The sequence below is a fragment of the Vigna angularis genome, chromosome 6 (assembly GCF_016808095.1).
Source record: "Vigna angularis cultivar LongXiaoDou No.4 chromosome 6, ASM1680809v1, whole genome shotgun sequence".
Classification (NCBI taxonomy): domain Eukaryota; kingdom Viridiplantae; phylum Streptophyta; class Magnoliopsida; order Fabales; family Fabaceae; genus Vigna; species Vigna angularis.
This window is the reverse complement of record NC_068975.1, coordinates 30,017,104-30,043,648: the sequence shown is the minus strand read 5'-3', so window position 1 is coordinate 30,043,648 and position 26,545 is coordinate 30,017,104. Positions and strand designations below refer to the sequence as shown.

The 26,545-nt window shown below is 33.5% G+C and overlaps 2 protein-coding genes across 3 annotated transcripts; one reads left to right on the top strand and one right to left on the bottom strand.

The window, feature by feature from the left end:
• Nucleotides 1-1,352: 1,352 nt before the first annotated feature.
• Nucleotides 1,353-17,215, top strand: LOC108342835 (protein ROOT HAIR DEFECTIVE 3 homolog 2). Its single transcript, XM_017580682.2, has 22 exons — nucleotides 1,353-1,691; nucleotides 2,174-2,240; nucleotides 2,364-2,466; nucleotides 3,041-3,111; nucleotides 3,658-3,721; nucleotides 3,803-3,868; nucleotides 3,959-4,006; nucleotides 4,096-4,158; nucleotides 4,243-4,299; nucleotides 4,605-4,763; nucleotides 4,850-4,918; nucleotides 4,999-5,090; nucleotides 5,720-5,798; nucleotides 8,703-8,868; nucleotides 11,293-11,417; nucleotides 11,514-11,776; nucleotides 13,376-13,472; nucleotides 13,610-13,780; nucleotides 13,868-13,972; nucleotides 15,764-15,858; nucleotides 15,976-16,072; nucleotides 16,641-17,215. Exons 1-22 carry the CDS (start codon nucleotides 1,541-1,543, stop codon nucleotides 16,923-16,925), a joined length of 2,493 nt encoding a protein of 830 aa, XP_017436171.1. The 5' UTR covers nucleotides 1,353-1,540; the 3' UTR covers nucleotides 16,926-17,215.
• An 886-nt stretch (nucleotides 17,216-18,101) lies between these two features.
• On the bottom strand, nucleotides 18,102-25,731 carry LOC108342836 (CBBY-like protein). 2 transcript variants are annotated; one of them, XM_017580685.2, is made up of 13 exons: nucleotides 25,434-25,731; nucleotides 25,281-25,330; nucleotides 25,136-25,199; nucleotides 24,843-24,891; nucleotides 24,650-24,718; nucleotides 23,565-23,626; nucleotides 22,753-22,833; nucleotides 22,369-22,523; nucleotides 22,183-22,267; nucleotides 18,877-19,050; nucleotides 18,639-18,758; nucleotides 18,475-18,571; nucleotides 18,102-18,337 (listed from the first exon to the last, which is right to left on the bottom strand). In XM_017580685.2, exons 1-10 carry the CDS (start codon nucleotides 25,664-25,666, stop codon nucleotides 18,903-18,905), a joined length of 996 nt encoding a protein of 331 aa, XP_017436174.1. In that variant the 5' UTR covers nucleotides 25,667-25,731; the 3' UTR covers nucleotides 18,102-18,337; nucleotides 18,475-18,571; nucleotides 18,639-18,758; nucleotides 18,877-18,902. The 2 variants fall into 2 exon arrangements, with proteins under 2 accessions (XP_017436174.1, XP_017436173.1); XM_017580684.2 differs by having other exon boundaries at nucleotides 18,907-19,050; nucleotides 25,434-25,728.
• Between the last annotated feature and the right edge of the window lie 814 nt (nucleotides 25,732-26,545).

Sequence of the window (26,545 nt, the reverse complement as noted above, 5' to 3'; positions counted from 1 at the left end):
AACTGATTTTTTGTGTGATTAAAGGTAAGGGAATAGTTTTAGATTTGTTGGAATCGATTCCATGCTGGTATGGGAATGTAGTCTTTTTGTGCATGGAAACAATTTCACTCATTTATGCTACATGAAGGACCGAGTTTTGAAAATTGTTCCGTGAGTTTGTTTCATAGTTTTTGCCACATTTATTATGTTGATATGTTTGCTATGTACCAACTAACTTTTTTTTTTCCACTGTCTTTGATTAACTACCATGATCAATTATATTTATTAACTTCCATTTAAAAATTTGGAATAGTGGTAGTTTTATAACATGTAATTTGAATTAATTATAGAACAACCAAATCTTATGTAAATAAATGTTTACCATCACTAGAAAAGACAATCAAGAAAGGTGATTAAGTTAAAAATATCTCATTATTGAATTTAGAGAATTGATTAAGCATCTTATACAATCTAGAAATATAAAAAAAAATACAAAACACACACACTCATATATATATATATATATATATATATATATATATATATATATATATATATATATATATATAATTAATGTGTTAGATTACTTTTATTTTTTAAACCAGTTTTGAGATGAATCTGGGTTTTAAAAAATTGTTTTGCGAGATTTAAGAATATTTATAAAATTGATAATAATTTCAAAAAATTATTGAATAGTAGTTTTTAAAATAAATATTTTTAATTAATAAAAAATCATCTTAGTGTTCTACCAAAACATATTGTATTGTTTACTTTTTAATTGTAGTATTTCAAATCATTTATATAAAAAACATGATTTTCAAATCATTATTCTTAAATATAATTTTATATTATTGTTGTATTTAAGGATAATTTAATAATTTTTATTCTTTATTTATTATTTTTTTAATTTATCCAATTTTTTCATTAATTTTTATAAATTTTATTTTCAAATCTATCTTTTACTATTTTCAAAGAACACAACAATACACTTTATTCTTTAAATTCATCCAGTCATCTTCCTGAAAATCACGGGAACAAAACGTGCAAGAAGAGGAGTACTATTTTAAAATAGCCAAGTGAATTAAGCACTTTAATAGATAAATCCAGCTTAGCTACGGAGTAGAGGACGTATCAAGTCATACATTGCATAAAATTAATACTAATTAACATTCATGGATCAGAGATAACACGAGACGCATTCAATATCTATATTTTTAATTTACTAAATTTTAGAAGTTAGATTTAAGGCTATGAGTGAGAGAGAAGGCTATGAAAAGTTTTTATTTGATTAATTTAAAATTTGATAAAAAAGCGAAAATGATTAGGTAGCTGATTGGATGCGAGTGGCACGTGTCATTGGACTCACGTCAAACAGAAACCAACAAGACTTGTGTTTCTTCTCTTCGTTCCTTTTCCCTCTTTAGGCAAATGCAGTGTTAGTAGCAAGCCCGCACAGCAATCAAAGAATCTTCACTGAAAGCAAAACGGAGCGAATCAGAGATCCAAAGCAATCTGTTCGTCAATTCTCCGATTTCTCTTCACTTCAGCTCTCCGGCGAGGCATGGCCAACGACGGTTCCTGCTCCACGCAACTCATCGACGGCGACGGCGAGTTCAACGTCGCCGGCCTCGACAACTTCATCAAGACTGTCAACCTCGCCTCCTGCGGCCTCTCCTACGCCGTCGTCGCCATCATGGGACCGCAGAGTAGCGGTGCGTCTCGATCCTTCCCTTTGCTCGTTCTGAAGTTTTGATTTACTTCCGTTGAACTTCTGCTGTAGTTCTTTTGTCGTTCTTGAGCCTGGATCGGTTTATCGTAGCGTGATTTATAAGTCTATGTCTGCTCTGAAGTGGAGTTTTGTAGTTAGTGATTAGGTTTATTTAATTTGACGATTGATTGACGTAGCTCGTTTTGGAACTTGAAAGTGAGGCTGAGATGTGATGCATTCATGGATTAGGAGAAAGAGAATATGTTATATAGTTGTAGCGAAAAAATGTAAATAATTTTTATTATTGGAGTTGCTATTGCCATGCATGTCCGTTTCTGATTTTTGTAGTTTTAACCGGTTTTGGCTATCAATCGAGTGCAGTTTCTTTTTAGCTTCAGACTCTCTCTCTCTCTCTCTCTCTCTCTCTCTCTCTCTCTCTCTCTCGTGAACTTGTGTGAGTTAATGTTATGTTTTTCTTGTGTGCAGGGAAGAGCACGTTAATGAATCATCTTTTCCACACAAGTTTCAGGGAGATGGATGCTTTCAGGGGGAGGTTTGGTTCTGAAATTACTGAGCTGTTGTTTTGGGTGGCTAAAACTGAATGTCTCTGACATTCTTGCTGCCTGTTATGTTATAGTTTATGGCGAGCATCTAATTGAGTATCATATTGTTGTAGATCTCAAACGACCAAGGGCATTTGGATTGCCAAATGTGTTGGGATTGAGCCAGCCACAATTGCTATGGATTTGGAGGGTACTGATGGAAGGGAGAGGGGCGAGGTAATAAATTCCGTGTTATTTTTTTTTTCTTTTCATTTTCTGTTATTTCAATCACCTAGGGCGATAGGACTATTCTTATTGTTATTTTCTACACAAGTCGTTTTTTGTCTGTATAAAACCTGTAATGATCACACGAGTTTGATTTATTAGTCATTTTAGGCCGCCGCCTTTAGAGCATTTGATAAGAGTGTCCTGATATTATATACTACGAAAATACTATACTTTCTCAACCTGTGCTTGCTGTTGACTGTTGACTTTGGTTCTGCTGCAATGTTTTCTTTCAAATTCATTTTTGTAATTTCCTTTTCGTTCAACCAACTGTCAAAGGTTATTTTTTGACAAACCTAGTTAGAAAATGAATTCTACTTTAATGGTCTCGCGAGATGCTTCCCTTTACCGTTCTTTTTATAAATGAAAATTCCTTGAATAAACATCAAATCGCCCTGACCATATCTTTAGTTGATATTTTGAATTGTATGCTATCAGTGCCTCGTAAAACAAGTTGTAGCTTCATTTTTACTGACAAATATTCCTGTTCTGTGTCTTTTTTATGTGAATCAAAACTCACTCTCAGGATGACACTGCTTTCGAGAAACAGAGTGCTCTTTTTGCTTTGGCTGTATCAGATATTGTTCTGATAAACATGTAAGTTTTTAGCTCTAAATTATTGCTTTATAAATAGCTGAATGAATCAAATTCTGGGGAAATGATTGAAGTAAGGTATTAAGCTTGGCTATTTAAAAGTTTCTTAAATGCACATCCAATATGTTTGTGCAGTCCGTACATGCTGCATTACTTAACTGAAGTCTAGGTGGAATTGCAAATCTTTCTGTCTAACTTGGTGTATTTCATTTTCGTTCTAGTAACTTGTGTTTTAAGATAACCTTGCTAATTGTCCACCTGACACTTAGTAATTAGGATCATTCACATTGTATGTCAGTGAGTATACAATGAATTATAATATGTGCTGGTGCAAAAGATGGTATGCGTAACCTTTTTTCGTTTTCTGTAGCTGTGTCCTCTCAATTCTTTTTTTGTTTCTGTATTTTCTTTGGAGTCAGATCAGTAATTGGATTTAATCAGAAAGTAAAAAAGAACTCTGTTTCATGGTTTATGGGAGCTTACAGTAAAACTTGTGCAAACATTCAATCCACTTTGGACAACTTTTTATGTTTTTTGTTTTATTCACAGGTGGTGTCATGACATTGGTCGAGAACAAGCAGCCAATAAACCTCTTTTGAAAACAGTTTTTCAGGTAGTTTTTAGCCATGGATTTACCTTTGGTTGGGTATTCAATATTTGAGATTTGACACTTTGGTCCTTCTTGTATTTGTAGGTCATGATGCGGTTATTCAGTCCCCGGAAAACGACATTGCTTTTTGTTATTCGTGATAAAACAAAGGTATAGAATCATGGGTCCTTTTTTGAGAACGCACCCTTTTTGTAGTATTTTACTATTCAATGTTTTTCATGTTTGTGGCTGTCTATGCAGACCCCACTTGAACATTTGGAGCCTATTTTAAGAGAAGATATTCAGAAGGTGTGTTTCCCTTTTAATTTCTGACTTTTATTCTTGTGGTTTCTTGTTTTTCTTCATCATCACTGCTTACCTTGATGTGAAATCCTCAGATTTGGGATAGTGTTAGAAAACCCCAAGCCCATCAACATACTCCTCTAAGTGAATTTTTCAATGTAAGTTCTATCTATCTCCCTTTTGCACGTGTGAACTGTTTGTGTGTATATTATTATATATGATTAATGAATCTTCAAATGAAGGTGGAAGTTACTGCTTTGTCAAGTTATGAGGACAAGGAGGATAAGTTCAACGAGGAGGTACACGTACACTTTCAATAGACAATGCATCAACTTTTGGAATTTGTGCTAGGATACTTTTTCCCCTGTTCTGGAGTGATTACTAATTTCTAAAATTCATTTGATTTTAGACTTGGTTAAATTGATAGTTTTCTGCATGAGTGTTTTAGCAAGTAATGAAGATTTTAAAACTTTTGTACTTGAAACCTTTCCATTTTGGGTTCTTTCCTTATCTCGGCTGTAGAGTGTAGTATAATAAGCTTCTTTTACAACTGTAATTATACCTGGATATGATGTGGATCATAGAGTTACACTTATTCATACAGGTTGCTCTATTACGGCAACGTTTCTTTCATTCTATAGCACCTGGAGGTTTGGCTGGTGATCGGCGTGGTGTTGTGCCTGCTTCTGCATTTTCTATTAGTGCGCAGCAAATATGGAAAGTCATACGAGAAAACAAGGATCTTGATCTTCCAGCTCACAAGGTTTCCTATTAGCTTATTTTTAGGATGGGATGAAACAATTTTTTTTTTTTTATTTTCTTTTATCTATTTGCCATTTTATTTAACAGGTAATGGTTGCCACTGTGCGTTGTGAAGAAATTGCTAATGAAAAACTTAACCAACTACAGTCTGACAAGGTGCTTATCCATTTCCTTTCTATCGGGAGTTGCTTCAGCTATTTATAGAGTAAATAATCTCATGAATGAATTTGGCTTAGGGTTGGCTGGAATTGGAAGAAGCTGTTCAATTAGGTCCAGTACGAGGTTTTGGGGAAAAGCTGAGCTCCATTATTGATGCCAGCCTTTCACAGTAAGTTCCAGATGCTGGTGGAATTTCAATTTAAGTTCAAGAAAAATCTACGTTCAGTGACTACAGATATATCTATTCCAGTTAGTTTTTCATGCTTAAATATTTAATCTTATACATATACATACATATATATATATATATATGTATGTATATATGTATGTATGTATGTAAGTATGTATGTAAGTATGTATGTATGTATGTATGTAAGTATGTATGTATGTATGTATTATGAATATATGCATAAGAATAAATCTTATATGCATAACCAATTTTTTCTTGCTCTAGACTTTAATTTGATAAATTTTCTTTTAATAACAACACTTACGCTTGATTTTTCTTTCATTTGAACCGTTGACATAAGATAATAAAATATCTTCATTCTTTCAATTCCTTTCTCCCAGTATTATTTATCTTTTAATTTATCAACATTTTAAAAGAAAATTCAATTTATCAAAATTGTATTTGTAAATTGAAAGTTTCAAGAAATATGCAATTCTTTAAACATGTTTTATTCACCTGTGCAACTCGTGGGGGCTGTTAGTTAGCTTTCCATCTTTTTAGATAATTCAATTGTGTCGTAAGATTCCAATCTTTCGTTTTATATGTTGATAATATCTTGTTTTCAACAGATATGATGAAGAGGCAATTTTCTTTGAAGAATCTGTGAGAAATGCAAAACGAAAGCAATTGGAATCGAAGGCTTTGGATGTAAGGCTGCTGGCTGTGCTTTTGCTATTTGTTTCTTATTTTAAAAGAATTTTGATGTAGTAAATTATGTTTTGATTGCACTGTAATTAGAAAACAACTTTGATCGATTTTTCATTAGCCAAATTTAAGTACATCTAGAATAGTGACAAATAAATGAAACTAAATCTTTAAAACCAAAAGGAGTAATAGTACAAGAAGGTCTCCAAATATGGGAGTGAACTAAGGAGAAAAGAGAAGAAACTCATTTATTAGTTCTATTAGAAAAGGACTGATGATTATTGACACCATCTTCTGCAATTTGGTCAACCGGTGATGTATTCATTAGGCATGAATCATCTCTGGGGAAACAGTGGATGACAATCATCTGTTTTGATATTTGATCCTATGAGCAAACAATATTTTTAATTAAATTGAAGGTAATGTCATGGGATTTGGTTAGATGGGTGACAAAAAGTAAATTAAATGGACAGTTAGGTACATATAGAACATAGTCAACAGTAAGAGATGGAAGGGGGTTGGTGCCAATGCCACATGCTTGTGTTTGTGAACCATTAATAATGGTAATGGAGGACAAATTGTCAGTAGTGATAAGGGAAGAGAAAAGAGAATGGTTACCAAACATATTATTGGTTGCACCAAAGTCAATGACCCAAGGACCTAGGGAATGAGATTGAGAGAGACAAGTAGATGATTTACCTGTGTGTGTCCACCAAAGCAATGCTACTAGCAATTTCGTGATTTTCATACCATTGGAGAAAACCCACTTATGTTTCTGGAATCATACATCGCTGGTTAGCTGGCAATGCAAGAGCAACAGGTGACTTAGTAGTATATGCCTAAGCAATATTGCTCACCCAAGGAGGTTTTGCATACAGCCTCCAACACCTATGAATGGTATTGATAGGATATAAGGTAATAGATAATGTTAGGGGTTGGAAGGTATACGAGAGAAGAAGAAAGTATATGAGAGAAGAAGAAAGTATATGAGAGAAGAAGAAAGTATATGAGAGAAGAAGAAGGGCACCGAACGGTGGAAGGCGGTGAGGGAGAAAAAGAAGGGAACTGAATGGTGGAAGACGGTGAGGGAGAAGAAGGGAACCGAACGGTGGAAAGAGGTGAATAATTGGAGTCGTTCGATGGAAAGAGATGAAGAACTGGAGCTAATCGATTGAAGAGTTACTATCCTAACTGTTGTAGCAGTTAGGATGGGTAGGAAATAATTATAGTAAATAGAGCTATATCATAGGGAAATATTTGGTATAAGATAATTATAGTAAATAGAGCTATATCATAGGAAAATATTCGGTATAAAATAATTATAGTAAATAGAGTTATGTTCTAGGGAAATATTCGGTATAAGATATTTATAGTAAATAGAGCTATATTCTAGAGAAATATTTAATATAAATAGACTCAAATTCTATTGTTAGGGTCATGCTTTTGATTATTGAGTTTGTTAACAGGCGGCTACAGTCCTGTGAGGGAGGTTATGCTCCCAACTATCCTTGTTTAGAGAATTCTGTTATCATTAATAAGAGAAATTCATTCTTTCATTATTTTTTCTGCCTACTGTGATCGTGGTTAATTAGGTTTCCTACTCAGAAACCTAACAGGTATGGTCATTGTGGTAACATTGCTCACGTTTTAAACTTCTGCAGAAGCACCCAAAACTAGTGTTCTGTAAGGAAAATATAGAAGTGTCCTAAACTAAAGAGGTACACATCTCCATGTATATTTATTTTGATGAGACAAAAGTCACAGTATGGATTATTGGTGATCCTAGAATCTAATGACGTATCAACTTACTCTTGAGGATAGCCATAAAAATCTGTCATAAGAAATGTATATCGGTTCTCAAGTTCCTGCTTTACATATTTAAATCGTGTTAGGAACTCATTTAAATCTTGTTTGGTACATAAATCTTCCCAAGATAAGCAGACGGTGCCAAGAGGTCTTGGCAAACATTATAGGTGTGGGTGTGGTGTGTCCATTGTTTGTGTTCATTTACCGGGTTGGATTCAGCTGTGGTAGTTAGATGGGATGACCCAACCCACTGAGCCGTAACCTGGTTTAGCCCAAGTGGAATAGTTAGATCCATCCATCTTCCCAATACTAACAATATGGTTAGAAAAGATTGGAGAACCTATGCTAGATGCAGAGTACTTGCTTGAAGGCAATTTTCAGAATTTGAAAAAAGAGAATTAAAATAATTGAAGGAGAGAGGAAATAAGGTTGAACCACCAAATCAACTCTGATGGAGCCTAGATAGCGAATGTGTGGTCACATGGAGGAAGTGACTTGGGTGAGGGGTAGATAATCCTCATGTGCTGGCAGGGAAGTCGAAATAGTGGATCCACTGAGCTAACATGGTTTTCAAGAGGCTCTGATATTGTGTTAAACTATAAGAAAAAGAAGTATTGAGCTGAAACCGTGTGCTATGTAACAACACTAGTGATTTAGTTATATTGACTTTTCAATACAATATATAGTGGAAGCTTGATATTCTCTAATGATAAAATTATGATACTAGGATAAATAGTAAATGTCACTATGATATAGATATGATATTGATATGTCTGATCATAAATATCTGTAAGTATAACGATATAATTCTTATTTCTGTAATCATAACAATATAAAATGATTTGAGCTCTTAAACATTTTTCTACTTTAGTTGTACCTAATAATCTTTATGAATATTCAAACATTATTTACTACAATAATTGATCCATTTAAAGCTACAATATTATCCCACTTCCTATATTTTCATACAACCCTGCACAAAACACTAAATCCTAAAACTGCTGAATACTGAACTGAAGTATTACTCTTAAGGACTTCTGAAGGCTTTGTTTGTACATAAAACTCTGGTAATGTTTTTTTTTATTGGTGTCAACTTTTCAGCTTGTGTACCCTGCTTATACAACATTGCTAGAGCATATACACTCTAAAGCTCTAGATGATTTTAAGACTAAACTGGAACAATCACTAAACAATGGAGAGGGGTTTGCTTCATCTGTTCGCACTTGGACTCAAACTATTATGGATGAATTTGACAAAGGATCTGCTGGTAATAATCTGATTTGATTCTTCTTCATAACATGTACAACAGTCTGTTCTAACTTTATATGCATGTTTCAAAATTATGTGAAAATTGGGGTGCCAATGCTAGCTTGACTTTCCATTTACCCTGAGTTTATATTAGTTGTCATTCTGTCATTTCTGCCTTGATTGTTTTACTTTTCCACTTAAGACTTGCATGGATGAGGATATTTAAAGTAAAGAAAATTGATGGGAATCACAACTATTGTTAGTATTTTGATCCTATTCTGTGAAGCTTTACATCATATCAATTCCCAAGTACTTTTGTGTGTAAAAAAATTTCATTGAGTATAATACGAGATCTTACTTTCAATACATAGGTTTAGCAAATATAAGGGTGTCTGCATTCAGGAATGATCAGGGGAAAATAAGACTGTTTTTGAGAATGCATGTTACTATGGTGCTGTGTCTTTATTAAGTTACTTGAGTGAATTTTTGAGTTTGGCTTTGTCAAGAGCATATATAAATGACTTAGATTGAGATATGGAGAAAAAATGAATTCTTCAAAGGATGCATACTACTACGAGTCTCTTGGTTTATATATCCTATTAATGGGCCTGTGTTAATAGTGAAATATAGATTATTTGAATAATCAATTATAGCTATATTGGATATAAGTTTTTTGTTTGGATATGTTATGTAAAAAGTGGTTTTGAGATAATCTATTTTGTTTGGTTCAATTGAATTACTCAAGTGATTTGAGATTAAGACTATACATATGTTTGTGGGCCTGTCCACACATGCATATGTATGTATCTATCTATATATACACACACACAGTTACAAAGGAGCAATGAGTATAACAAGAAAAGAAAGCAGACGAGAAGGGGAAGAGAACAGAGTTTTTCATGATTATAAGAAGGAATAATATATTATCTAAAGTGTAAATCTAACACTGTTTTTAGTTCACTTCTATTTTCCCATTTTATCCACCACAATTGATTAATTTAAATACAAAGCCAAGTACTGCAAAATAACTCGGACCAGTCATTAAATGGGTCAAGATACTGGTTTAAAGATTGAATGGTTCAGTTGTTGTTGAAGAAATATAATATCATAACTTTATAATTGGTAAAACAAAAAATAACATGATTTTATAGGTTCTTAACATTTAAAGTTCCTTCAAAAGCTCAAATAAAAAAAATTACAATATTAAGTATCAAAGTTTCAACAATGTACATCATCATTTATATATAAGTTTCTATTTAGAATAAAAAAGAAAATGACAAATATTTTAGGTTTATATTTATTTTTTTGTGCAAATTTTAAAATGCTATTATATTAAAAAAATTGTTGACCTGCTTTAAATCGGTTTTTACCAGATTTTCTTCGGGCTGTTTTTGCGCTTTATTTGAATCATCTCAAATCCCGTCTCTGGTCTAACTGACTAGCTTGGTCACACAGCTTTTGTGATTTGTTTGTAATTTTACCTTAAAAAATTATTTCTTTTGGGATTATGTTTGAAATTGGCTTAGATTCTGTATTGTCTAAGATCATTAGTCAATCATGAAGCAGAAAATATCAGGAATTTATTATTCTTCGTATTATTAGGGTTTTGTATTTTAGATTTTAAGAATATAACATGATGACATTGCAGTATAGCTCAATTAATATTAACTCAGTGTTTCATGGTCTAAACTCAACATGGATGACAGTAGTATCATATTCACTGGCAAACTTTTCTGATGAATCAATTTTTAGCAACTTTCTGGCAAACTTTGGCCAACCTTCAATTGTCAATGACCTTTATGACTAACTTTTTGATAAACTTCTATCAATTTTTTGACAATGTTTCCAGCTAAATCTTACAGTGAATTGTCATCTCTGTTGAATTTCCAAAAACTGTCAATTCCCAGTTGCAATGTACATTTGGGTTAAATCTGTAGCTGTGTTTATTTTTAGCTTCGACATCTCTAACCACTTCTTTTAGTCCTTGTTTTAGTTTGTCTAATCAGGTCCTGTATCACATTTTCAACCAATTTTTGTGGATCCCATAATATTTTAAAAAGTGTTTATTTGTAGCTATCACCCATTCACTATTTACTTAGGATATATTCTCCATTCTCTGAAGAGTCTATATATATAGAGAGAGATGTAGATAAAGATACAGATAGATAGATATTTTTCATAATCTAAGTACAGCTAAGTCAATCAGCTTCACTCTAGCAATTCTATCCTATCTCCCTTCGTCTTTATTTTCTGCCTTTCCCTCCCCCCTAAGCTCAGCGGTTATTGTTGACTCTCTTTAGAATCAAATCGTGTTTCTCACATATAATTGTACTTGAAGTGGAATCACTATATCTTTTTAGTCATTGTTTAAATGTTCTTTTGTATAATCACTAGAACTCCCAGTCCTATTTGTTCATTTTTTAATAATATTTGAACTTCCCAGATGCTGCTGTAAGACATGCTAATTGGGGTGCTTCAAAAGTGCGAGACAAACTTCGTCATGATATTGATTCACATGCTTCATCTGTGCGTGCTGCAAAATTGTCCGAGATAACAACTAATCTTGAGGTAATATTGATATAACAGTGGTTAATTGGTTGAGGGATATGTTTTTTTAATGCCTTCTATTTCTATCAGACACTAAAATAAAAGTATCTTATGCAGAAAAAATTGACCAAGGCATTGACCAAGCCAGTGGAGTCTCTCTTTGAATCAGGTGGAAAGGACACGTGGCTTTCAATAAGAGCACTGCTTAAACGTGAGACTGAATCCGCTGTATCTGAATTTTCTGCTTCCGTTGCTGGTTTTGAGTTGGATGAAGAAACAGTTGAAAGAATGGAACGAAGTTTAAGGGACTATGCGAGAAAAGTGGTGGAAAATAAAGCAAGAGAAGAAGCTGGAAAGATTTTGATACGCATGAAAGATAGGTAAACTGCATTTCAAATATCTTGAGATCACGTCATTTATTTTGGTGAAATTTGGTTGTGGATTGTAATATGTATATAAAACTTGATTGACTGTTGAATATTAATGTTTTGGAACTCAGTAGTTGTAAGTATTGAAACAAGACATGGTAATCTGCTTCTTTTGTATTTCATTGGTGTATTTGGATAGCGTAGAACTCCATAGTTTATCGAAAGTTTCTGTCTGTTAGTATCATGTCATAGTTGTTTCAGTATTTTATTATGTTCTGCTATCATGTATTTAGTAGGAGCTACTCTATTAGACATGCATGGAGACAAACAGTTTACATTTTTCTGATTAAAAGTAGCAAAACAAAACTTAAACTATGTAAGGAAATAGAGAATTATGTTATTGATAACAATAACACTTTTTCCATTCTCATCACCATTATTTTAATATCGAATTCTTTAAAATAAAGAAATAAAATTATGTTGAAATGAAAAAGAAGATTCTAAAGATATTTTTTCCTAATCACTATATAGATATTGAGGATACTTCCATCCTAATAATATATTATTTACAGCACTTACTCTCAAATTGGTAAATGAACATCAATTATTTGCAGCTTGCCAACAAGATTCTGTAATCTGCTATGGAGAAATCCTTTAGTGAAAATGTCTGGTATCCGAAGGAGTACTACAGGAACACGGATTGTAACAAGACCCTTGTCAAAGTTATCCTGATGAAGCCTTGTGAATTCCAATATTTTTGGTCCTATCATGTTGTATTGAATTATGGGCAATGCTTATCACTACACAGTTGCATAGGGATGTTAACCTTTATTTTATGATTTTTATCTAGAGTCTTTCACGCACTCACCTTGAGCAAGGGCTCAAAATTAAGCTTCTGCACTAGAACAAGATATTCTATTTTGATTTTTGCTTCTCCAGTTTACCAGAGTTTCTCCAAGAAATATATAGTAATCAGAGGTAAAATTTTGTCAGTAACAGAACATGCATAGTCTGGATGGAGAATTATATTGTTCAACTGTAAGACCTGCGGTGCTCTATGGTACTGAATGTTGGGCGGTAAAAGGACAACTAGACAATAAACTGAATGTAGTCGATGGGAGTGCTATAATCTGGACATATTAAACAGGATGGGAGTAATAGTGAATATATTATAGAAAAAGTTGGGATGGCTCCAATGGTTGAGATAACGGTTGAAAATAACTGAAGGTAACTAGGGCTTATGGAAGAAAACTTGAAGAAGCCCTGATATGGATAGTAAATCAGATGGAATGTAGCCCAATTGCTTATGGTGAAGGGTGACCAAGACCGTGACAAACTATAGGTGAAACCATTAAGAAAGATTTAATGGTCTCAATTTGATTGTATACATGATTTGTGATAGAGCATTATGACACTGTTTGTTCCATGTTGATTACCCTGTCTAGTAAAAGGCTTGGTTGCTGTCTATTGTTTTTGTAGTGGAGGATGCATTACATATTAGTTGTACATGTTTATTCTTGTATGATGAATGAAAGTTCACTATTCCTAATAGATGTTCAGATTTTGGATTACTTTGGTGGCTTACTGATTTCCAACTCTAATAATTTCCAGGTTCTCTACCGTATTCAATCATGATAATGATTCACTACCTAGAGTTTGGACTGGGAAGGAAGATATTAGAGCTATTACGAGGGATGCTCGTTCTGCGGTAATTGATAACAACATCAATGATAAAATTTTGACTCATAAAATTAATTTTTTTTTGTGGCTCATACATGAAACTATACTGGAAATTGCTACTCTTTTTTAGCACATTGTAAAGTAACTTATGCTGCCATGTATCAGTCCCTGAAGCTTCTATCAGATATGGCTGCTATACGCCTGGATGAGAAGCCAGATCCCATTGGAAGCATACTTCATTCATCTCTCATAGATAAAACTAGTGCTTCAACATCTTCACAATTAGTAACTCGGGAAGCTTCTGCAGATACTTTGGCTTCAAGCACATGGGAGGAGGTAGTATATAGGGATATTGTGGTTTCTGATTTCCTCTGTTAATCTTATAGTAAAAGTATTATATTTGAGAATCTATATAAAATGTAGGTTTCCCCAGAGGATGTGCTTATCACTCCAATGCAGTGCAAAGCTTTGTGGAGACAATTCCTGGGAGAAACTGAGTATACAGTTACTCAAGCTATTTCAGCTCAGGTAAAGTCATATTTAATATATTCCTGTCTACTTATTCTGTTTTCTTGTTATTAATATATTTTTTCGGCATTTTTAGCCAACTTATCTGCAGTATATGTTTGAGATAAAAAACTATTCTTATGCCACCTTTATTTGAGAACTTGGGTTTTTGGTACAATTGATCATTGACATGGTATTGGAGCTTGTACCATTAAGTGGTTTGAAAAGTTTAATGCATGCCATTCCTATTTTTCTAAAATAAAGTCAAGTTTCAAGGTAAAAAAGTGGAATAAGCATTCTCAATGCTTCTTTTCCAGAAGGCTCTTGCATTGCATTAAAGGTGTGGTAGATATAAAACTTTTTGTGTGCTTTAACATAAAATAACCTTAGCCTTTTGGGTTGTTGTTTCCTTACAGTATAAACAAAATCCTTAATGTGTGCTTGTGAGTATGCATTGAGAAAGAGGGATGGATGTCAATTAATATGCAATTCACAACCTTGTATAACATGGTTTTTGGGTGGATAGAAGGATCTATTCATAATATAAGTTTTGAAATATGATCTAATTTGCTGCCATGTTGACATATTTGCCTAGGTGTCATCCTTTTATTTCAACCAAACACTATAAAACATATCACTTTCTCCGTTCCTATTTATTAGACTATTACTTAATATATTAGACTAAAATATGTTCAATTTAGTTAATAGATATAAATTTGTTATATATATATATATATTGTGAAAACTACTCTTTTCATTAACACTCATTTCTGCCTCTCCTAATTGTTTTCCAGCATAAGCTCTCTTTTAGTTAAGGATATTTTAGTTTGAAATAATTAATTCAAGAGACATTATAGATGGAGTCTTATAAAAAGGGACAAACACCACTTCTAATTTGGGCTTTATAAAAGCGAATTGATTTTTTTTATTCAAATAAAACATACTCTCCCCCATCTACATTTATTATGATTGTATTTCATTTTTAAGCCTATAAAACGGTATTCATTGTAAAACAAAACGTAGCTAAACAAATAATATATTTTATAATATTTTTATACTATTAAATACACAATAACCTCCAAATATATGAAAGTTCAGACACTAAAATTAGATAAATGACACTTTTAATATGGATGCAGCTCGGACAAGGTAATAACTGTGCAAACTCTTTGTTTGTTTGGCTTGATGGGGGGATCATGTACTGTAAAATGTAAACTTTCATACTGGATTGAGTGAAGAACCGTCACACAGAACTTATTTTGATGGCTTATCGGTTATATAAATTTCTGAATGAAATTTTATATGGATGAATAACAGTCAGTCATGTGATGTTATTCTCATGTCTGTCTTGAGTGATGTTTGAAAACCAAACTGAAGTTCAACAAGCAAGATCTTCAGGCTCTAGCTCGTGTTTAATTGGTTCAACCTTTGCCACTTAAATTTGAACATGAAACCAAGTAATGTTCAAACTAAAAATAATGTTAATCCAGTCTGGCTTTTAGAACGTGAATCTCAAACCTCAATGCTTCTACATCCATTTTCCGTGACCTGGTTTTGTCCTGCTTCAGTTGCCTCAGTTGCATGATAAAACCAGTTTGGTGAGAGTATTTCTTGTTAGGATTTATTAGAATGGCATTTGCTCCAAAGTTTTCGCAGCTTCTATTTGTCTTCTTTTTTTGGTCCTTTAAGTTTTACCTAGCGGCAGATTCTATGAAAATATAATTTTTGTCTTTTTTTATTTGCCTTAAACACTTATCTAACTCCTGACATACTAACAAAGGTATTATTATCTTTTCTTTTTTGGTGTTTCAGGAGGCCTTCAAGCGGAGTAACAATTGGTTACCTCCTCCGTGGGCGATAATGGCAATGCTCATACTTGGTTTTAATGAGTTTATGATGCTACTGAAGTAAGTATCACTTTTAAAAACAATTAACTATTAATTATTTGTTGTTTTCATTATTGTTTTATTGGACCTTTTTTCTGCAGTTTAATGATTACATTTTCTGACTTGTATGTAAAACAGAAATCCTCTCTACCTGTTGTTTATATTTGTTGCCTATCTACTTGGAAAGGCCGTCTGGGTACAAATGGATATAGCTGGGGAGTTTCGACATGGCACTGTGAGTACGAGTGAATTTTTTACCTTTCCCAGCAGTAAGATTGTCAAGATTCTGTGATGGTTTTTCTACCCATGTCAATGACTCTTGCAATCGTGCCATTTGTACACGTACACACACGCACTAGTTAAGCCCATTGGCATTTTTTTTTAAATTGCATAACGCAAAAGTTATGATATTTGCTAAATATAAATCTAAGGTTTATGTATTTATGGTCCTTAATAAATTATCAGATTTTGTATGTGGTCCCTAATATATATTTTTTAATTATTTTTTTCGTTATAAATGTGTTTTATTTTTTATTTTTATCTTAGAAACACTATTTCAATCACTTTATTTCACAATTTATATAAACCGCTTTCAAGATCAAAAACAAAATAATAATTTTATTGGTAATTTGTTAACGAATAGGATTTATTAGTTCAAAATTTATTGTTTGTCTAGTTGGCTTTGTTCTGTTGAATGTTATTGTAAGAGAAACAATGATAAATAGAAGAGATGGCTGTATGATATCAGGTACAAAGGTGACTAGCATTGTAGTTTGTTAATGTTATGGCTATATTGTTTGCAGCTGCCTGGACTACTATCCATTTCATCAAGGTTTCTTCCCACAGTAATGAACCTTATTAAGCGTCTTGCTGAAGAAGCTCAGGGGAATCAAACCCCTGAAGAATCTCAAGGGTCAGCTTCTCAGACACAGATATTCAGAAATCAAGTACACAAACCTGATTCAGTATCAAGCTCAATTTCCAATATATCTAGCGTTGGCTCCTCATCTAATGATGATAATGAATACTCAACGGCAAATTTGTCTCAGAGGAGAAGAACAAACGTTCCACAAGCTGAGTTTTCATGACAAAGTTCATGACAATTTGATTTGGAGACGATTGGCATCAGAAAAGAAATGCACCAGTTAGGGTGACTTCCCAGATCAGTTTTGTTTACTACCTATTCTATTTTACATTTATATTTTACTCTTCACTGTAACGTGTAAATTATCTTATTATATGAAGGACCCCTATTTGGGTTCTGCAACTATAGAACATTATCTTCAGTCCAGTAGCGACGGAATAACATATAAACTAGTTTTCCTTTAAATTTTACCAATTTTAAAATGTTTCTGATAATCTTAATCATAGCTTTATCAACACATGAAATTGGCTATTTCTTTCTAGGAAAATCCATTTTCGTTTTAATGATTTTCTTTTATCATTTCACATCTAGATGTTAGCCAATTTATCGAAATACCTAACTATTTTTCTTAATCTACAAAAATGTCATGTAATAAATACTCTTACTGTCTTTCTTTATTTAGACAAATGTCATTCATTAAATATTCTTATTATTTTTAAGTTTAGAAAATTATGTTTTAAAATTAATAACGTGTATTAAATAATAAGATTTGAATATTTTAATATTAAGTATAAATAAAAGATTTATATATGAATTTTATTTTTATTTAAAATGACATCATCTTTCTAAACTTTTTTTTTCTCGAGTTCTCTCTTACATTTTTCTAGAGTATCTAAACCTGTGTATCTGTTTGAGTATTGGAGAGTTCTCTTACTTTTTTTTCTAGAGTATCTAAACTTTTGTGCATCTTAAGGTGACAGGGATAGACAAAACATTATGTACTACAAGAAGTGTTAATAAGATTTTAAAACTGTTTGATCATTTTATAGATGTTTTGAGAGTTGTAAATTCATGTTTAGTTGGTTGATATTGTTTGATTTGTTGATATTAGTGTTTGAGCAGTTGAATAATAAGAGCGATAATTAGGACTACTTCACTATACGTTTTTAAGGCACCAAACTTATTCAAATCATGTCTCACCAAATAAAAATTGATAGATTAAAAATGCAACTTCATAAACGTAGCTGCAATAGAATAGGAAGAAAAAAATTATCTTTTAAATCTACATGTTATTTTCTTTTAATTAACAAGACATCATGTGAACTAAGAAAAAGGTTTGCATCCCCTAACCGTAAGTAAGATTTTCACGTCCAAATAAGAGAAGATAGAAAACTAAGAGTAACTTTGAACTTGACGTAGATTCAGTGTTTGGGATGTCAGTGTAATAATGTATGCCACAATGTCAATTACAAAAAACCACCCGACCACTACTAACACGTTCTCATTCCACCATGAGAAGTTATCAATAAAAATCTTACATCAGACGTATTACAGTTACATTTACCCAGCAATTGCAGTAGGAGCTTCTCCACAGCCAAATTCCAATCGAGAAGAGATTAGTCTTTGCTCAGGTTGCTGGGAGAGCGATGACAGATCACGCAAGTAGGAAAACAAAAACAAAAATCCCACATTTCAGCGTATTTGCTCTATTTCTACATTGCAGAATTGTAATATGAAATTATCATACTAGCAAACATATCGTCTGAAGTTACCTATCTTAAACTCCGTTGCTTGCCCGCAAAAAAAAATCTCTAACTCCAGAGCAAGTGTGATTATGTTGTGTTTATTGCTAATTTTTTGGGAAGTGCTCTGCACAGGAAAAAAATGATAGAATACTTTCTCTTTAAAAATATTTATGTGAAGTTGACAAAATTACCATTCAGTCCTTTGCTTGTTCTTCGGGCGTATATTACGTAATTTTGAAATTGTTAGATCTGCACCTCCAAATCCATCTACTGTAGCGTTTGCCAATGGAAACTCGGCTCTAGATGTCAAACTACAGGAAACAATAAAATATAAACAGTTCTTGAACACACCAACTTAAAAACAATTATAATTCTACTGAACTTCCGATGAAAGCATGCAATAGTGCAATTGTGTAAACTCTGCATTACATGTTTGTTGAACTTCCAAGAGCAAATCACCTGCTTCGTAAAACAACACTTGGCATGCCCACCTGTGTAGCTCCAGATACACCAGATTGGCTTCCAGCAACAAGGACACAATTGCAGACGGGTAACCCTGCATATTCTGCTCCCGCTCGTAGTGCAGCAACAATCTTAGCTAGACTGGACAGACCAATCAACAAATTAATGAAAATTGACATAATATTTAACTACACAGCTAACATCCAAATCAGTCATTAATTGAACAATTGACAGATTAAGGCGTGAAATGATAATTTGGGTTCATCAACTTATGTGCCACAGCACCGCCAAAAATATACTGTTTCAGATTGCATTGAATTAACAGAAAGATACTCAATAAACACACAAATCTATTATAGTTTAAGGAAGAACAATTGTTCAAGTTAATATACAAATTCTAGATGGCATAAAAAATCATTTATGCAGGGGAAAGTCAAACACAAAAGATATAGAAGCTGACAGAAACTTATTACATATATTTGAAAGAAAACTACATTCAGATTTTCAGTTTCAATGCCTTTCGGTAGCATTTAACGCAGCTTTTATTTTACCCTTCTTTATAAGGATAGTCGTGCCAAATATAATTTTAGGGAAGCTCTTAAAAACAAAAGCATTTTTAAATTAACAAAACCCCAAAATCCAGAGTTTTTACATATGTTATGTTGGTATTTGGCCTGACGTTTTATAGATTTTGAAAAACTACTTTAAAGACAAATTCAGAAATACGAGTTTTGCATTTGATGTTAAAATTTGGTAATATTAATATATTCATTACATATATTATAGATAATTAATAATAAAATGCAATTAGTGCAATTGATCTGTTAGCTAATTTAATATAGCTTTATAATTTAAAAAAATAATGTCTAGAAGTTGAAAAGGGACTAATGTATAATATTTTCTAAAATATATCAAAAATTAAAATTAATTATGTATTTTTAATGAAATAGTAATATTGTTATGTAATATTATCTAATTTATCTTAAATACCAAATAAGAAAAAACGTAAATAGCATTAGAATGATGATAGTATCTAGTCATTCAGTACACCAAAAAAATGGGATAGCATAAGGCTTACTATCATATTCTAATTCTATCCAACTTTTGATAATAATTATACTAAATGTCTACAATTTAGATATAAAACTTTATTTTGACTCTAATTTTCAATTTTTTGCTAACAGAAAGAACTTGTCTTCTGGTGGAAAATTTGTATAGGTAGTCGGAAAGAGTTTAAATTCATTTGTTGTTTTGCATAACATAATCATGCACTTTTCCTTTCTCTACAAGGCACCTTAGGAACTAATTAGATGGAAAATAAAGCAGGGGATGGGCAGCTTTTGAGCAAACCTCCCTCCTGTTAAGAAGTTCCCCCAATTTTGACATAGACAAAAAACACTACTTTAACACCAGTTCCCTTCCCATCCCTTCTCACACTCTTTCCTTTTCTTTTCTTGCTCTCCTTACCCTCTCTAAATATACGTCAACCATTGTTTTTTTGTGTTGAAAGTCCCACATCGACTAGAGATAAGGCCAATTCATAGTTTATAAGTGGGTGCAAACCTCACCCTACAAACCGGTTTTGTGGGGTTGAGTTAGGCTTAAAGTTCACTTCTAACATGGTATCAGAGCCATGGTTAGAGCTTATCCTAGCGATATTGTTTGCCGGGCATATTGTTCTACCCGCTATCGGACCACCCATTACTAATCCCACGCTCGAGATGTATATACCTCGGCGTGAGGGGGGTGTGTTGGAAGTCCCACATCGATTAGAGATAAGGTCAATTCATAGTTTATAAGTGGGTACAAACCTCACCCTACAAGTCGGTTTTGTGGGGTTGAGTTAGGCTTAAAGTCCACTTCTAACATGGTATCAGAGTCATGGTTAGAGCTTATCCTAGAGATATTGTTTGTTGGACATATTGTTCCACCCGCTATCGGACCACCCATTACTAATCACACGCTCGAGATCCTCGTAAGGACTTAGTGAATATGTCTGTCAACTGGTTACTTGAGTTAACAAACTCAGTCTTGATATCTCCGGATATGATTTTTTCCCGAATAAAATGATAATCAACTTCAATGTGCTTGGTTCTTTCATGGAAGACAGGGTTAGAGCTAATATGGAGAGCAACTTGATTATCACATATAAGTGTCATGTGAGTGACATCTCCAAATTTCAATTCACTAAGTAATTGTTTAAGCCACACAAGCTCGCAAGTAGCTGATGCCATAACTCTATATTCTGCTTCTGCGCTGGACCTTGCCACAACACTTTGTTTCTTACTTTTCCAAGATATCAGGTTGCCACCAATAGAGACACAATATCCAGAAGTAGACGTCCTATCAGAAGGGGAACCAGCCCAATCAGCATCTCAATAGCAAACAATTTTTGTATCGTTGTTAGGACCATATAGCAAACATTTTCCAAGTGATCCTTTAATATACTTAATATACTTCAGTAAGCGAACAACAGCATCCCAATGGTCTTCACATGGAAAGTTTAGGAATTGACTCACCATGCTAACTGTGAAGGAAATGTCAGGACACGTAACAGTAAGATAGTTTAATTTACCAACTAATCTTCTGTACCGTTCAGGATATGAGAAAGGCTCCCCCTGATTTGGTAGGAGTTTGATGTTAGGATCCATAGGTGTCTCAACAGATTTAGAGTTCATTAACCCTGTTTCCTCCAAGATGTCTAACGCATACTTCCTCTGAGATATGACAATACCAGTGTTGGTCCGATAGCGGGTGGAACACTATGCCCAGCAAACAATATCGACTAGAGATAAGGCCAATTCATAGTTTATAAGTGGGTGCAAACCTCACCCTACTAGCCGGTTTTGTGGGGTTGAGTTAGGCTTAAAGTCCACTTCTAAAATGGTATCAGAGCCATGGTTAGAGTTTATCCTAGCGATATTATTTGCTAGGCATATTGTTCCACCCGCTATCGGACCACCCATTACTAATCTCACGCTCGAGGTGTATATACCTCAGCGTGAGGAGGGTGTGTTGGAAGTCCCACATCGACTAGAGATAAGGTCAATTCATAGTTTATAAGTGGGTGCAAACCTCACCCTACAAGCCGGTTTTGTGGGGTTGAGTTAGGCTTAAAGTCCACTTCTAACACCTTGAAAACTACAAAGCTGAGTCATACACATTTTCAAGTTTCTTTATTCTACAAGTATAGATCCCTACGGTAAGTGAAACAAAAGGACCAAGATATTCTATTTATTTTTGGTGAAAATTATTGGAGATCAATGAACTAACCTTTCAGATGAGTTGGTATCAATCTCAACGCTCAATTTTAGCACGGATGCTACCTCCTTCGCTAGTCTTTGTCTTTCAGCAGAAACTAACAAAAAATGGTAGAAGTGGAAAGTCCCTTAGCAAAGAACATTGTGCGTTAAAAATGCTTGCAGGGGCACATACATAATCAATGACTGAAGTATATACCAGCTCTATTGGCTTCCTTGGCAAGCTCTTCATCCAAATCAGAAGCAATTACCTTTCCCGAGACTAGTTGTCCATATAAACTTTGATCAACCTCCTTATTCCCTACAATAATGACCTTTATGCTTCTATCTTTGCCAAGCTTTTCCATTATGGACCTAAAAGTTCAATATGCACAAGAGGGAGGAAATATTAGCTCACAAGCACAACTCACCCCACCCTACCCCCTTACAACACCTAAAAAATCTTTGTAAGTAATCAGTAAACTGAGCTTCTCAGTGATCAATAACATCTCAAGACCACAAAATCAAATTCCAACAATAATCATAATATTATCACGCTTAGTATTGTAGTGCCATGCAAAATTTTGGAGCTAAATAAAATTACCCAGCAATATTGTCACCACTTTTACTGTATGCCGTTAGTATTACCACTGGAATTCCTTCATTATATGCATCATCAATAAATCTGTCAATGGAGACATTACTATATGTTAAGGAATATAAATAAGCATATTAAAGATCCATGATCATCCAAGTTCCTAAATTTATGAAATATCCTGTTAATATTTGAACCTTCAAGAGAATTAATATAAGCAATAGAAGTACATATCAATATTAAGAGGCAATGAAAACAAGGAAAAACATTTTAAAATGGGACATTTGACTTTTGTAAACTGAAATCCTTCCAAAAATGAATAGAAGATCAACTACTATCAAGAAAAAGAGGAATGTAAACATGAAATTTGCACATGACATCCACAAATAGCTTTAAGCGGCAGTATATCAATTTTATTGGAAACCAAATTAAGTTCTAGGGAAAAACACCCAGACCAAAATTATCCTTATTTATTCATGGGCCTCGAACAAATATTTCAATTAAATAATATATCCCTGTTAATGTTTAAATCATGAAGAAAAAATGCTATCCACAAAGATAGAACAGTGAAAAATCAATAGTGTCAAAATTACTTATGGTTAAAATCCACCTGAATGGCCAAGTGGCTCAGACCAACAAAGTGAAAGAATGACTAGGTATGATAACTTAATAGAAACCTTTTTAAAGAGTCTGCTATCCTTAGCTAATGTACATCTTGTTCTCTATTTACATAAATATAGATCTTTTTTAAAGGTAGCTTCCCATACATGAAATACATAATGTGACATACAATCATATTCACAGAATACGAGATAACTCACTGTTCGAGACCAGGTCGTAAAGGTAGATCTTTTGACATTACAAACTCTTCTAACGCCTTTTCCTGCCAATATATGATCAAGAGTTGAATAGGATTCTCTGCAAATTTTTATAAACTTCTAAATATGAGTAAACTGAAAAATCATCTGGGTAAGGATTTTTAGCTTACTAGGGTAATTGAGTTCCTTAGGTCTTAAATATCAAAGTCGCATGTTTTGAAAAACTTAGACACACCCCCTCCAGTTGAAATTGTTTTTCCATCTATACTTCTCTTTTACTTTTGTATTTGGGGAAGAAGAACTGAGGACAAGTTATTCTAATAATTCTAAGAAACAACGTAAAAGCATATGATCCTCTGGATCCGATAATTGTCATTTAAAGCATCCATAAACTCAAAACAACATTCACTAGATGAAACAATCTTATTCAGAGAATAATATATAGAATGTTTAGGAATAAATTGTTGTCAAAATCTCTCATTAATCTTTGGTTGAAGGTTTTTTTGCCCCAAAATAAGCTATCCAAATTGGCTTGTAGACAGGAGATTCACCTTTCTGAATGCCCGCATCAAACATTTCTTAGATAACGAGATTGAATAAGGAGCCAAAAGCAAAACTTACAAGTTCTTGAAGGGATTAAGAGGCTTATACATTTGTGAAGCATATCCACATACTGATATTTTCTAATCACTAATAACTGCAGCTAAGAATTGATCTCAATATAATGCCGTATCTTAATTATCACATTAGTTGTGGCTAAATTTTCCGTAATAACACAACAGTTAAGTGACTAGTCCAATAAATGCTTGAAATGGGAAGACGAAAAGGCTTCTCTGCTAGGACATATGTTGTGGTCTTAATAAAGTTCAGTATTACACTAGAGAGGCATAACAGATATTTCCTCCTTATAAGGCAAAGTTCACGGCAATTAGGAAAGTTTCAGCATGGTTCTATTTTTTTTATCAATAACGCATTCCTAGTAAACTAACATCCTTTAATACGCCTCAGTCCCCCTCATACACCAAAGTGAAAAGCACACAAATTATCAGTAGTATACCATTCATCAAGATCAAGTGTAAGGACAAAACCTTTTGCTGCAAAACTCTTTTTGCAAATAGTCCCTGCTCATTTGTGGGTAACGAAGCAGGCCATCCAATCTGCTTATAGATACAACAACAGAATATGGCTTACCTAATGTCGGCAACTAAGAAAACTACTAATATTACCAGTAAACACGCCTCTTTTCTCATTAGCAAATCAGACAAAAGACGAACAACTTACGCGATTAAAATACAGAAACACCATCTTTTCTTCATCTCCAGCACTTCTCCTAGAAAGTCATTGGAAAATGGTCTATAAGCAATGGAGACACTCACTTGCATAACTTGCAGCACTCAATTGTGAAAACACTCCAATATTTACCGATCAAAAGAGTCTTCAAAAAAGAAATTCAAAGCATCAATTTACTCGACGCCAAAGTAAAGTGTGGCAATGGCAAAGCTAATTCAACCACACAAACACACGCATAAGCAACAGATCATTCTAATCTAACAGATAACCAGAAACAAACACACTTCGAAAGATCCGAATAGACAGGTTCAGTCCAGTTGGCGCAATCGAGCCCTAGCCTCTCGAAAGCTGCGGGAAAAGGAAGAAAAGTTACACCGCATTACACAGAATCACAGCAACGTAAACGGCCGATGCAGAAATCGGTCGAACCTTTGTTAAAGGCAATACGATTTCCTACGCGATGCGCGTCCATAAGAACCCTAAAACAACATAACAATAGTTTAAGAGTGTGAGAAGCAGAACACAAAGACGGAATCGTGGAGCGTAGTGAGATAAGGTTGATGGAATGAGGAATCGAATCACCCGTCGACTTCGAGAAGGACGGCGAGGTCTTGAGATGTGCTGTGGCGGTGGTCGGCGGATGAAGCGGAGAAGACGGTGAGGCGCGAAGAAGATTTAGCGGGAAATTTGGAAGAGGAAAATGTAAGAGTGCAGAAAGTTGAAGGAAAGCGAAAGTGAAAGCGGAAGCGGCATGGCGCGCGTGGAATAGTGTGGGAATGGAGAATGGAAGATGCGAGTGTTCGTGGTGTTGCCATGGCGATTTGGTCACACTGCAGTGGACTGGTTTCTAACCCCAGCTTCGTTAAGTATGATATTTTCAAGCTATATATCTACAAGCAACAGAAACATGGATTATTTTCCGTGATTAATATTATGTCCCCAAAAAAATATCAATCAATGTAACATTATAATATAGTTTTCTGGTTAAGTTTAGTATATTTCAACCATTAAATATTTATTTCATCTAAAGGTTTTAGATTCGTTTATCGTGTATTTAAGTATTTAATTTATATTATTCTTATTTAGTTTAAGTTTTTCTTGTCTTATAATATACGTCATTATTTACTTTTGATAAACTATTTCTTTTGCTTTAGTCTTTATAAATTTTTATAATTTTTATATTGATGAGGTGATACGTTTAGAGATTTGATACTCATTAATGAGCATAAGAATAAAACTTTTGATATTAATGCTTTAAATAGATTGAAGTAGATAAGAAGATCCTTGCAATGATAAAATTATGGAGAATCTAGGAGGGTTATTTCTTGCTTAGTAAACAAAATTGTGACTCAGGTTGTTTTGAGCAACTAGATCTTATTGTTGATGCAAAATTATCTTGCTAAATTTCATAATTTAATGGACCACTTATTCATTTTAATGATGCCAAGGCACGTGATAATCTTAATAATTATAGACAAATGGACCATGTCTTTTGCTTTACTACTCATTAGCCAAATATTGTGGTAACTTCAGGGCCAATTTTTAGTTGTTTTATTTCAGTTGTTTAGACATGATTTTACTCGTGTGTTTTTTTTTTAATTTAGATTTTTTTTATAGAATTAAAGTTCTTTATATAGATACTCACACTGTTCAAATCAACGAATTGAATGAAATATTTTCTAATTCCAATTAAA

What these genes read in the sequence shown, in the direction of transcription:
- LOC108342835 (XM_017580682.2), top strand. Translation starts at nt 1,541, where the DNA reads ATGGCCAACGACGGTTCCTGCTCCACGCAACTCATCGACGGCGACGGC. An exon ending in CATGGGACCGCAGAGTAGCG is followed by an intron (nt 1,692 to 2,173) that starts GTGCGTCTCGAT and finishes TCTTGTGTGCAG; the next exon opens with GGAAGAGCACGTTAATGAAT. An exon ending in TTGATCTTCCAGCTCACAAG is followed by an intron (nt 4,764 to 4,849) that starts GTTTCCTATTAG and finishes TTTATTTAACAG; the next exon opens with GTAATGGTTGCCACTGTGCG.
- LOC108342836 (XM_017580684.2), bottom strand. Translation starts at nt 25,666, where the DNA reads ATGGCAACACCACGAACACTCGCATCTTCCATTCTCCATTCCCACACT. An exon ending in AAAGAGTTTTGCAGCAAAAG is followed by an intron (nt 23,627 to 24,649) that starts GTTTTGTCCTTA and finishes ATATATTGGCAG; the next exon opens with GAAAAGGCGTTAGAAGAGTT. An exon ending in AGTGTTGTTTTACGAAGCAG is followed by an intron (nt 18,759 to 18,906) that starts GTGATTTGCTCT and finishes TGTTTCCTGTAG; the next exon opens with TTTGACATCTAGAGCCGAGT.